General features: G+C 38.6%; 1 protein-coding gene across 1 annotated transcript; it reads right to left on the bottom strand.

The window, feature by feature from the left end:
• Positions 1-4,307: 4,307 nt before the first annotated feature.
• Positions 4,308-5,801, bottom strand: LOC143621875 (protein FAR1-RELATED SEQUENCE 5-like). The gene is made up of 5 exons (XM_077093166.1): positions 5,709-5,801; positions 5,536-5,634; positions 5,205-5,389; positions 4,628-4,865; positions 4,308-4,547 (listed from the first exon to the last, which is right to left on the bottom strand). Exons 1-5 carry the CDS (start codon positions 5,799-5,801, stop codon positions 4,308-4,310), a joined length of 855 nt encoding a protein of 284 aa, XP_076949281.1.
• Between the last annotated feature and the right edge of the window lie 6,696 nt (positions 5,802-12,497).

Here is a 12,497-nt window from a genome sequence, read left to right as displayed (position 1 = left end):
TTGGTCCGACAAGTTGGATGACGCGTTGTGGGCCTTCCGTACAGCCTACAAAACTCTGACCGGTTCTACACCGTTTCGGATGATTTATGGGAAGGCTTGCCACCTGCGTGTTGAGTTAGAGCACCGTGCTTATTGGGCCCTACAGAGGGTCAACTTTGATATGTCTGCCGCAGAGAGCACTCGTTTCCACCAGTTGCACGAGTTAGAGGAGCTAAGAGATCACGCTTACGCGCAGTCATTTAGGTATAAGGAGCGGACGAAGGAACTGCACGATAGGAAGTTAAAGGATAATAAGCAGTTCAAGTGTGGGGATTTGGTTTTATTGTATAACTCCCGGTTGAGGTTATTCCCGGGAAAGTTGAGATCCCGATGGTCGGGACCGTTCATGGTCACTGAGGTCTTCCCGTACGGCACTATTGAGATAGAGGATAAACGCGGGAAGTTTAAGGTGAACGGTCACAGACTGAAGCACTACATAGGAGAGCCGGTGACTGATCAGACGGTTGAGGTATTCTACCTTGACTCGCTCTATGAGACGTAGACGTGATGGATGCACCACTCGGGAGATTGCCCGAGTTGTAGAGTTTGTATTTTTGTTATATGTTTGTGCTATCTGTTTTATTTGTTTTGTCTATTTCAGGATGTTCAAAGATGAAACCGCTCGTACTCAATCTCCATTCGAGTTGGTCGATTTAAGGGGTGTTCCGTTGAAATAATAATAATAATAATAATAAATAAATAAATAAAAATTATAAAAACCAAAAACACAAAAATATGTTTATTTGTTTATGTTTTCCGTGTTGTACGCCGCTACATGCGAGCGAGTTTGAGTTCTGCAGGTTATATTATGCGCATGGTAGCTACGATGTCGTTGTGGAACAGGTTCTCCCGAGGTTGCGGCCGCGATTGAAATGCTATACGGTCGTTTGGATACTAATCAGCTATTGAGGATTCTGCACACAAACCAGGGGAGTAACCCGTTCTTTGTTTTAGTCTTGTACATTCTATTTTTATTTTTATTTTCTGTTTTATTTTTATTTTATTTTATTTCTTTTCCTTTTACTCATCGAGGACGATTTCGTTCTAAGATTGGGGATGGGTTTATTTTACTTAGTTGTAAAAATTTTATTAAAAAAAAAAAATAATAATAATAATAATAATAAAAAATTTAAAAATTTGAAAAAATAGTCCATTGAAATTTATTTTCTCTACGTTAAACAGGAGATGATATTATTACCGAGTAGTGGTTATTTTATAAATTCTTGGTGGTTTCAAAAATATATATATAATAAATAAAGACAGTGCCCATTAGACCCGCACGAAATGTATGGTAACCAAACGGTTTAGACTCAGTAATCGTGTGTCGGTAGGCTCAGCCTTTGAGAATGAAATGGCGGTTTGGTTGTTGATCTAATTGAACCTCTTAAATGGCCTGACTATAGTGGGAAACATCTTAGGGGTTTTGTTTGTTTAACTAAGCTCGTGACAGGACTGGAATGAAAAGCCGGGTCATACTCAAGCCTCGAGTCACATGATCGTCTGTTTATATTAGCTATTTTATCTTTTGTATTTGTTTCTATTCAGGCAAAGCCATGTAACATGAGTATAAAAAATAAAAAATAAAAAAATAAAAAATTTGCAAAAAGCCAAAAGGCAGAAAAAGAAATAAAAGAGATACATTTGTAATTGCGTGCACTTGAAAGAGAGCTAGAGTTTATAGTTTGTATCTGAATGAAATGTTTAATCATGTGACAAAAGGTTTAAGTTGAATTGGGGTGGCTCGGCCCGGTAAAACCATAATGGAATTGGTGAAGTGGCAGCAGGGCTTATAGGTGTGGGTTCCACTTAGTCATACAAATTAATAGAATTGTTACGCCTTATTTGCCTCGGTAAGTATTAGGGGCATGGGTTTAAAGTGGACAACAATACCGGCAATCGACCTGATCTGGCTTATTAGGTGAAAGTTGGAAGAAATATTTGGGTAACGGGTCACTTGTTCTAATACTTTAAAAAGAAAAACAAATATATTAATAATAATAATAAATAAATAAAACCAAGAGTTGTCGGTTTAACTCGGATATGATCCTGTGTAGAACTCTTGTTCAGGGACGAAAAAGTCTTAAGTGTGAGGATATTTGATGTGTTGTAAAACACACGTATTTTTTGCACATTTTATCTACGTATTATATTATATTTTATATGTTTTAACTCGTTTTAGATAGGTTTTACATACATTTATTAATATTAATATTAGTTTGTTATTTAATTATTGTTATTTATTATTATTAAAATTATTGTTATTTATTATTTATTATTTAATATTTATTATTATTAGTTATTATAGACTTTTTGTCCGTTGATACAATGCCTTCTGTAAGCTCTTTAGATCTACGTTAGAGGATTCCCTTCGCCAACCCTGGCGTATGTCTTCGTACTCCTTCAAACGCTGTCCGAGCCATGTTTTCCATTCGAGCGCCGCCGGTACGGCGCTTCTTTCCCAATTAGGGTTTGGCGTAGGCATTGGGAAATCCCCTACCAGGTTGATATATATCCAGTGATCACCTCCCCAGTTAGCGATGCCTGTAACCTGTGGATCCGGAACCAAGTCAGGACCGATTCTCAATGGGAAGTAAGATTCGATCAGATTGCCAACTAGGTTGACTAACACACACGTGTATGTCTGAGCAGCCACGTGCCCGTGACCGAGTAATCTGAACCAACGACTCGGCGGCGCCAGTTTGACCGTGTTGTAGTACGGAATGCTGGAATGAACCCAGCCGTACAATTTGTCATCCTCTTTGTTGAACATCGCCCTCCACCACCCTTCGTTCGTTTCCAGCTCGTTCTGCATCGCCCACCTAATATCCGGCCGAACTTTCTCATGTATCCCCAAACCCACTGCAATTGATCGAAAACCGTAGTTACCGTCTGGACGTACGTTTTTGATGTCTGCGACGAACGGCTGGGCCTAGCTAGGAATGACGCTCCTAAACGTTTCTATCGCCGGTACTTGCGCTGGCGAAACCATCAAAGGAAACCCGAGGTGAGCTCTCGTAGGTCGTCCACGAGGATTTTTAAACTGCAACGCTGACTGGGACAACGAACGAGTCAGCGAGGATGGGGTGGGGTTTTCTTGGCTGGGCCCCTGTGATGAGGATGGGTTGTAGGAGCTGTGTTTGAGGAGATCTGGAGCGGGGGTGTATGCGCTGTGCCTCGGGGGATTTGGTTTTTTGGGACGCCCCCTAGGATCCTCTCTTTTTTCTGGCTCCTTCTTTTTAGATCTCCCTGGAATAGCAAAAAAGAGCCTGGCGAAAAAACTTTTCTTTTGATTAGGGTCATCTATGGACGATAGTGTATCTGTGATGTCCCGTAGACCTGCTGCGTAGTCTGGCTCTTCGTTCGGCGGACAGGCTGGATCAAAATTAAGCCTCCTCCAGAACGGGTCAACATCCTCTATTGGGATACACGTGTCGTTAACTATGTATCCCTCAATCCGACAAGCACATGGCAGCCCCAAAGACGAATACAAATGGTGGTCGCATGAAGCGCCGCCGTCACGCATCTTGTGTATCAATCCATACTCGTTCACAAGTAAACCCAGAGTGTGAATCGACACCCTGTTTATTAGCTTCTTCAACCAGACGTGCTGTCGATGTCCTTCCATGACCTTCGAACGGGAGGCTTCAAAAGATTTACCGATTTCTTTCATCTGCGAGTTGACCATTTTAAAGATTTGCCTGGCAATTGTGTCGAGCGAGTTGTTGCTTCCATTGAGGTACCTTTTCAGATTTGCATGCTGGCTCTCAACTCGGTTCGTCGTAGTTTCGGCGTTCATCGATCTAGTAGGCTACAAACTTATGTTTGTATGGATCCAGCTAGCTTTTGCGAATGTATTGCCAGACCTCTGAAAAATAAAAGGAAACGTTATTAACACGTATGTTTAGGCTATTAAAAAATGTTAGGTGATACGAAGGACTCACCGGCTCTATCGTCCCGTATCAAATGACGCTCCATGTTGAGGCGACGGTGGTTGTACTCCTGAATCGTTGGCGATTGATACAGGACCTTCCACCAGTACGCAAAGTCCATCCCCATTTCCGTGCTATATGGGCCCTTAAATTTTCTCCTTATATTCTCGGATATGTGCCACCTGCATAAATTTTTGGTGGCATTAAGGAAGACCGCGTCGCATGCGTTCATGAGGGCCTGGTCTGGGTCAGTCAGGATCACGCGTGGATCCATGCAGTCGTAGAGCATTTGTTTAAGTTTCTCCAGAGCCCAGCTGAAGTTCCTCTGCCGTTCCCTGATCACAAACGCGGCGGCGATACAAACGACTGTGATGTCGAGGTCACACCGATAAACTGAACCAACGGCCAGTCGTACATGTTGGTGTTGTACGTCGTGTCAACCATCAGCACCTCGGGGAACGCACGCCACATCTTATGCGACTTACTATGACAGAAGAAAATTTCCTCTGTCCTGTCGTCGATATCACTCTCCCGGGTATATAACGTGAAACCGTTGTCTGCGAGAAAGTTTTCCAGCGCCTGCATTGGATGAAATAAAACTTTGCTAAATATTACAAGCACGACAAGTACACATTAAAACTACAAGTGTTTTGAACTACCTTCATAGGGGTGTCGCCTAGTAGCCCATCACTCATAATCTTGGCGGTGTGGTTGTATATATCTTTTAATACAGGTTGCACACCGGGAAACTTTTCGCGGAGGGCTGCTTCAATTTCTTGCGGCTTCACGCCGGCCCTGTGTAAACTCTCAACCATATCCAGCTGGTCGGTGTTCATTTTTCTAAAAGACGCACACCCCTCCTCGAATTCAACGGGATCATGGTTATGAGTCTCGTACCTGCCCAGGATCTTAAACGGACAACATTTTTTGATGCTGCCGGTACGTCTCACCGTCGCCTTTATTTTGGGTTCGCCTCCACGATTGCATGCAAGGTCCACGGCGTTTTTCCTTGACCGCTGGACCACAACAACAAACCCATGCTCTCGTCCTCTAATTTTTACCCATTTCTCCAGCTCCTCGCGACTCTCAAAAATCTGAAACAGTTTTACGCTAATTCTTAAGCCGTTTATTAAATAACATACAAACAAATAATTTTAACTTAAACAAAACACACGGTGTCTTACAGCATCTGTTTTATACGAAACCTTCACCTCGCGTATGTAGTCGTCATCGTACCCATCTTCGTTATTTGGGTTTGGCCCAGCATAATCATTTCGCCCGTGGTGCGATGAAGACTCGGTTCCATAAAACGGATCATTTGCTACTGGTGGCTGGTACAATGACGTAGCCTGACCTCCATAATCCGACCAGGCGACAGATGACGGGTACGAAAGCTGTCTACCGTAATCCGACACGAAGTACTACTACCATACATAAATTAGAAATTCAAACAACAGTGCCAGTGGTAATAATTAATAATAATAATAATACCTATAATAATATAAAATATAATATTTTAATAATAAATAAGAATATTAAAATAATAATAACATAACCGTATATTTACAAAAAGACTGTATAACGAAACTTGGTTCAAGTTTGGCAAGTCTGACGAGCCAGTGTTACCATAAAACTGTTCGGGCCGGGTATCATACCCGACATACTCCTAACAAAACGTAATGCAGCATGTGTTAGTAAAAAAAACTACCAAATTCATACTAAATAAATATATAACGAAACCTGGTTCAAGTCGGGTAACCACGACGTGCCAGGCTGATCGTTAACGGCGTAACCCGGGTCCTCCTCTGGAAATAAATGGTTAAACCAAGACATTCTGGGTATATATAGTACAAATGTTGTGTTGTTTTTTGTCGAACGATGAAACATACAACAACGACATTTATAATAAAGAAAGGAAAGGAGGGAAAGGAGGGGAGCCGGCCTTCAATAATTCAGCAACATCAAGACGCTGCGTATAGACCTTTACGCGGCGTCTAAGGTACGAGTTGACAACCTAGCCCAGCTTTAGCACGGCAGGTTGTAATCAAACTAAGACGTCGCGTATAGGTCTATACGCGGCGTCTTATTCATAAAAAGAAGCCGCGGAAAGGTCTATACGCGGCCGATAGGGGAGCTTTTCTAGAAAAACCCACCCGCTTGTCTTGTTATGTTTTTTTGTCTTTTTTTTTTCTTTTCTTTTTTCTTTTTTTTTTGTATTTATAATAATTATTATTAATATTATTCTAATTATGAATAATATATTATTATGAATAATGTATGTATTATTCACATGCATGGTTTAACTCCGACTGACCATTACTCGTTCGGCATCTCCTCGTCCGACTCCGGAAACATATATGGTTGTTGGTGTTGGTTGAATGAAGAGGGTGAGGGTTAAGAAAAAAAAAGGAAAAAAGAAATGGTGGAGAGGGAGGGGAGGGAGCCGGGCTCCAAAAATATACAAAAGACAATATGCCGCGTATAGCCCTATACGCGGCGTATAGCCCGTACGATCCGACAACCCTATGACAGGCTAGGCTAAGACGTTAAATCGTACCCTAAAACGCCACGTAGGGTGATGATAGGGCGATGCCCTATCAGGACCTTTTGTTAGCCATGTGCTAGTGATTTTGAGAAATGACATGACCATATGGTTGTATGAAGACACGTAGCAACACCCAACAGCTGGCAAAGCACAATGATGAAAGAAAAGTAAAACATATGTAATGTAATGTACAACAGGTTAAACACATACCGTCCAGATATTGTTATATTATAAATTATATTTGACGTATTTTGTTTAATGATACTTGATATATTTTTGTTGATTATCTTAAGTTGAATTATTTTTTGTAATGATATTTGAAATACTTCTATTGACGGTCTTTTAAAATGATATTTTGAAGTACTTTTGTTAATTATCATAAGTTTTATTATCTTTTTTTTATACGAACCGACCCAAAGATGATAAACCCTACAAATATCCGCCCCGATAAAAAAAATTCTGAGTCTGTCGCTACGACCAAAATAAATAAATAAATACATTATTCCATGTCATGCGAAAAGTTTCGGCTTAAGAGTAAATAGAACAAGGAGGTCAAATGTTTTTATGGGCTTGTGAATTTAATTTAGGCCTACACGAAGTTGGAAAGAAGCAAGCTTTGGCCCATGCTACATTGCACCCGTTTTTGTTCTTTTTGATCAGTGTTTCTATAGTGAAAGAGGTTCTTCTAGTGACAGTGATGCTATGCAACGTCAATAGACTCTATGTGCTGTAAATGGGACTCACTAGAAAAAATATATTTATTAGATTGTCAATAAATGGGACTTATTAAAACCTTTAACCTAAAGCTATTATAAATTAGTGTGTAAATTATAATAAAATATACAAGCCGAAGAAGCTGATGTAGAAATCACTTTAGAATGTGTTTTAGTTATAAATAATACAATATCGTTTATTAAGAATTAACAAACTCCATCAAAGAGTTTAGGTATTGTTAACAAAAGTAGGTTGTCTTATTATTGTTGCCAAAGTATAGTATATCTGTTACTTTGCTGACGATATAGCTAACATGTTTGTTAAATGTCTGATAAGAAATATATGCACACTTTATAAACAAATCATCAAGGTAGCGTTTGGTACGTAGGAAAATTAGGAGGAATGGAATGATTCATTGTATAGGAATGAAAAAAGTGGTGTTTGGTTGCTCAATGGAATGGAATCATCCATTACACATGGAATCTCATTCCATCAAAACCATTCCTTCCCACCCCCCTTCTTTTTTTTCATTCCATTCCTTCTACACCCTACTTTCTCAACATCACCACTACCTAACAACAACAACCACCACTATCATCGTCACCACCAACACCTAACAGCCACCGTCACCACCACCACCGCCTCCGCCACCACCAGTGCTACCACCCTCACCGCTGCCGCCACCATTGTCACTGTAACCACCATAAACATTGTCACCGTCACCGCCACCACCACTTTCACTGCCTGACCACCACCACCGTCGCCACCATCACTACCAATGCTATCACCACCACCCCGCCGCTGCCGCCGCCACTGCCACCACCATTTTCGTTGCCAAAGCTAACCCCACCACAGTCGCCATTGATTTTTTATTTTATAATTTTTTTGTTAAAAAGTATTTTTGGATAGGAGTATTTTTATTATTTCTATTTCATTCATGCAATTTTTAATAATTCATTTAATTCACAAACAAAGTAATGGAATGATCCATTTCATTCCATTCTCTATTCCATTTCTTCTCCCATTCCATTTCCCTTTCATTCCATTACCTTCAACCAAACATATCCCAAATGCCTATGCAGGAAAAAGAAATTAAATACAAACCGAATACCTACAAATATGTGACATGGCAATGACTGATATACTGCTAAAGCTACCGAGCCAAACCAATAATTTGATGAAAAGAGAATATTGTGTGTCGTACTATGGTCGATCTAAATATAGACTCTACAAGTGACAACTTAAAATATCATAATACAATGCATCAACAATAGCAATCACCACTTTAGCGAGGTTGGTCGGAGAGTTTCCTCATACACAGGCCAGCTCTGAAAAAGCAAAAAAAAGAAAAAATATGAGGCCGAAGGCAATTTTTTTTTTTTTTTTTTTTTGCCTTAAGTAAAATGAGCATTTTGTTGGGTTTAAACAATTTAATTTTGATATGGGCTTACTTGGTTATAGTTTAGGTTGTGTAAAAAACTTTTGTATAAAAATAGTATTAAACATGTCTCAAAAATGATACTAGAACCCATAACCTTTTGGTTTGGAGTAATACCCCTTTGCCACTAGACCAAGCAAGAGTTATGTAATTGAGTTTAAACACTAAATATATATGTTGTTTTAATAAAAATACATATAATTTTATTTTAAAAAAATCGGGCCTAGCGGGGTGTTAAGCCTGTGGACGTCGACCACCCAGCCCCCCTTTAGGGTCTGCCTTGCTTATAAGGGTTTCTTTCTATGAGGTCATGTGTTAGATACTTACAAGTGGAAAAGTCTGTAAACATAGCGAACACCACTGTAAGAGGATTCTAACTTAGATAAAGAAACCCTACCAAACAAGCGGTGAGTAGATGAGCCGTTGTTCTGATGTCGTTTAAGAAAAAGAAGATGCATCCACAATAAGGGTGGTGGCAATGGCCCTATATCATCTCACTTCGCTAACCATTCTTTTACTCTCTCTCTCTCTCTCGTCTAAATCAAGGCCACATCGGTCCGTCTCAAAATCACCTCATCCATCCCTAAATCTTTGCAACCCTAAACCATCCAAATCCATCTTTCAACCATTTTATTTTTTTTTATCATTAATTAAGTTAACTAAATAATTTTTAAATTAAAAAAACATAAATATGATATAAATTAAGAGAAACCTTGCAATAACATTCATTAAAATTCACACTTATGGCCTAGTGCTAGGAAGAATATATTCGATCCCCACTTATAGCCTTGCGAGGTTGTTAATTTGAATCCCGAGCTCACTTGGGTTTTCGTCCTACCTTGTGTTATGCTAGAGAATTCTAATCTTGTGGTGGCATAATTGTCAAGTGACAGTCGGTAGTATGGTTTCCTGAGGGAAAACCTAAGCCAAACTCTGAAACCAGCATCGGGCCGGTCAAAACAACAAAGTCTGGTCGGAGTGAGGCCGCAAGACATACAAAATTAGGGAGTGTGGTGGCCTAATACACAAAAAAAGTCGGCGTTCTATATATATATATATATATATATATATATATATATATATATATATATATATATATATATATATAGGATGTAGCCCGTGTAATACACGAGTGGTTAAAAAAATATAACAAAAAATTTAAATTTAATAATATACGTAATAACATACATTGCCATCTCAAAAGTATATTAAAATATATTTATATGTCTAAAAATATGTTTAATATAGCATATTTTTATTTTATGGATTTATAATAACATACCTTATGAAAGAATAATTTTGTTTTAATAATATAAATAAGTAGATCAAAATTAAATAGCTTATTAGGTGTAAATTATAATTTTGGAAATTGTTGAGATGGAATCTTATATGGATAGCTTAATTAAAGGCCGTGTGGAAACCATGTTGCTTTAATATAAAAATTAGATATAATTCATTAAAAAATTACATCTAAAAACATTATAACATAACATAAAATACTAAATTAAAAACAGCATAAAGTTAATCCTCCACTTCAGATGCGGCAAAGTAGGAGTCGTCTTGAGACGGAGCAGGAGCCGGACCCCGTGGTTAATCAAAGCCACAAATCGGGGATGATTTCTTAAAATATCCCATGCTTCAATGCTTAAAAACCTTTTCTGAGTGACAAAACTTCGGTAGTCACGATGCACTTGTGAATATGCATCTTTTTCGGGCATGTCGGCAAGTGCTGGTACATAGAACCGGTAGAATTAACCATTTTCTTAGTAATGTCCCTCTACTTTAATCTGATTTGGTGGACGGTACGATTGCCGGTATTTCCAAATTGAACATACAACGTTTGAACCGCCGACCAAAATTGGCTTCCCAGTGTGCCATTATCCGTAACATACATCCAAACATTCGACAACGCGACCTCGGCACCATATCTCCACATCGATGATCCTACTCTTGGAGGCATTTTTTGGGGTTGTGATTTGAAAGAAGAATTTTTTTTGAAAAAGTTTGAGATAAAAGAATGTATGAATGAATATTAAAAAAAAATGGTTGAAATATTTAATATTTGTAGGGTAAAAATAATTGTTTATGAAAGTTACCATTAAAGGGTAATTAATATTACCATTGAAGAAATTAATAGGGAGGTGGGGCGGGGTGTTTTTTGTCAGTACCGCTGCGGGGGTGTTCCCGCACATTCGAGGCGACACCAATATATTCTTGAGCTTCATTGCCACCCCCCTAACCGTTGCTCAACTATAATATTAACTAATCAACGCTTTCTAAAAAGGAACCCATGGTCGAAATGAAGGTCTTCTAGTCTTGATACGAAACTACCAGTCTAACTTTTTTCTATATTTTAGTATATATAAATCAGTTTTTTTCCGATATCGTTGTCCTTTATTAACCTAGGAATACTTATTATGTTATGGCTTTTTGACTCAAGGGGTTGGGGGTGGGAGGGGGACGAATCGATGATTTGCGCTCATCTAGCAGAGAGTTCCTCAAATGCCTGAGTGCCCTCAATTTGGTGAATTGATATAAACGTATTTGAGTGTAACGATTAATTTAGAAATTACCTCTCCTAATTATACTCACCAAGAAAATAACTCATAACTTTTTACAATCCGTAAAATAGACTCAACATATATAGCTAAACATAAACTCAAATAGAATATAACTAGAATTCCTATTATTTATCCTCTAAGTAGTAGTGGTACTGACAGCGGCAACGTCAGAATGGTGGCAAGGCCAGCTCTCAAGGAGAGGCAGGGTGGTCGATCGACACCCGCTAGGCCTGAAATGGTTTTTAAATTTTTTTAATATATTTTTATGAAATAGATGTATATTTTTAATGTTTAAATTCAATTACTCAACTCATTAAGCCTATGCTTATAAATAAATATTCTTTGCACAACCCAAATCATAACTAAGTAAGCTCGACTATTTAAAAATTTAATTGTTTAAACCCTACAAAAAAAACCCCTTTTACTTAAGACCCAAAGTTTTTTTCGCGTTCGGCCTAAAAAATTTTAAGAATTCTCGTAGACGGCCTTGAATGGTGGTCGCCGGTGATGGTGCTTGGGGTGGTGTTGGTGGGTGGCTGGAGAAGTGGTGAGTGGTGGTGGGTTAATCATCTTTTTTATTTAATTAATTAATTAATTTGCTTTGTTTTAATATTGATGTTAGTCTAGTCTTTTTACATGACTTAACTAAATATTTTAACCAAGTTAGCTAGTAAAGGCCAATGGTGCAATGAAAATTCAATCATTAGGATACGTTGCATAATTATCATACATTGAGGATCCAAGATCTGCAAAGCATAGATATACCAACCTAGCAATTAACTCTTATCTAAAACAATCCAAGTTTCTAAATACCGAATCAGTGAAAATTCGGAATGAGATGAAACCTTTCATGTCGTACTAGCATTGGATAAATATTGTAACTAGGAAAGACAATTGATGACTTTTATTCTCCGTGTAACATAGGAGTTGGCCTGCTTAACTCTCTTATTTTTTGAGTTTCAAGTTCTTGGTCTTACTCTCGTTACCTCAAATGTGATAATCAAGCTCTTATTCACGTTGATAAAAATCTAGTTTTTTGTGCATGAGGCACTAAGCATATTGAATTGGATTGTCATTTTATGCGTTAGAAACTTCAAGATGATTTATTTTGCTAACTCATTCGTACTTTGGATTAGCCAACGGATGTTTTCATGAAGAATCCGGATGATCATCTCTGCTTGGTTTACAAGTTGGGGTTGTATACACCTCCCACTTTGGGGTGGGGCGGGTGGGTGTTATGCAACACGTGTTGTTGTTTAGTACACAAATTC

Source organism: Bidens hawaiensis, unplaced genomic scaffold (genome assembly GCF_021521415.1).
Source record: "Bidens hawaiensis isolate Kalapana, Puna unplaced genomic scaffold, B.hawaiensis_p1.1 tig00002977_1, whole genome shotgun sequence".
Taxonomy (NCBI): Eukaryota; Viridiplantae; Streptophyta; class Magnoliopsida; order Asterales; family Asteraceae; genus Bidens; species Bidens hawaiensis.
The sequence above is the reverse complement of the archived record's forward strand: the minus strand, read 5'-3'. Positions and strand labels throughout refer to the sequence as shown.

Bases quoted from the DNA above. Each gene is read 5' to 3' on its own strand.
- LOC143621875 (XM_077093166.1), bottom strand. From the start codon at position 5,801: ATGTCTTGGTTTAACCATTTATTTCCAGAGGAGGACCCGGGTTACGCC. The intron at 5,390-5,535 runs GTAAATATACGG...GTATGGTAGTAG, and splicing joins TTTCGTTATACAGTCTTTTT to TACTTCGTGTCGGATTACGG. The intron at 4,866-5,204 runs GTACGATGACGA...GATCCTGGGCAG, and splicing joins AACCCAAATAACGAAGATGG to GTACGAGACTCATAACCATG.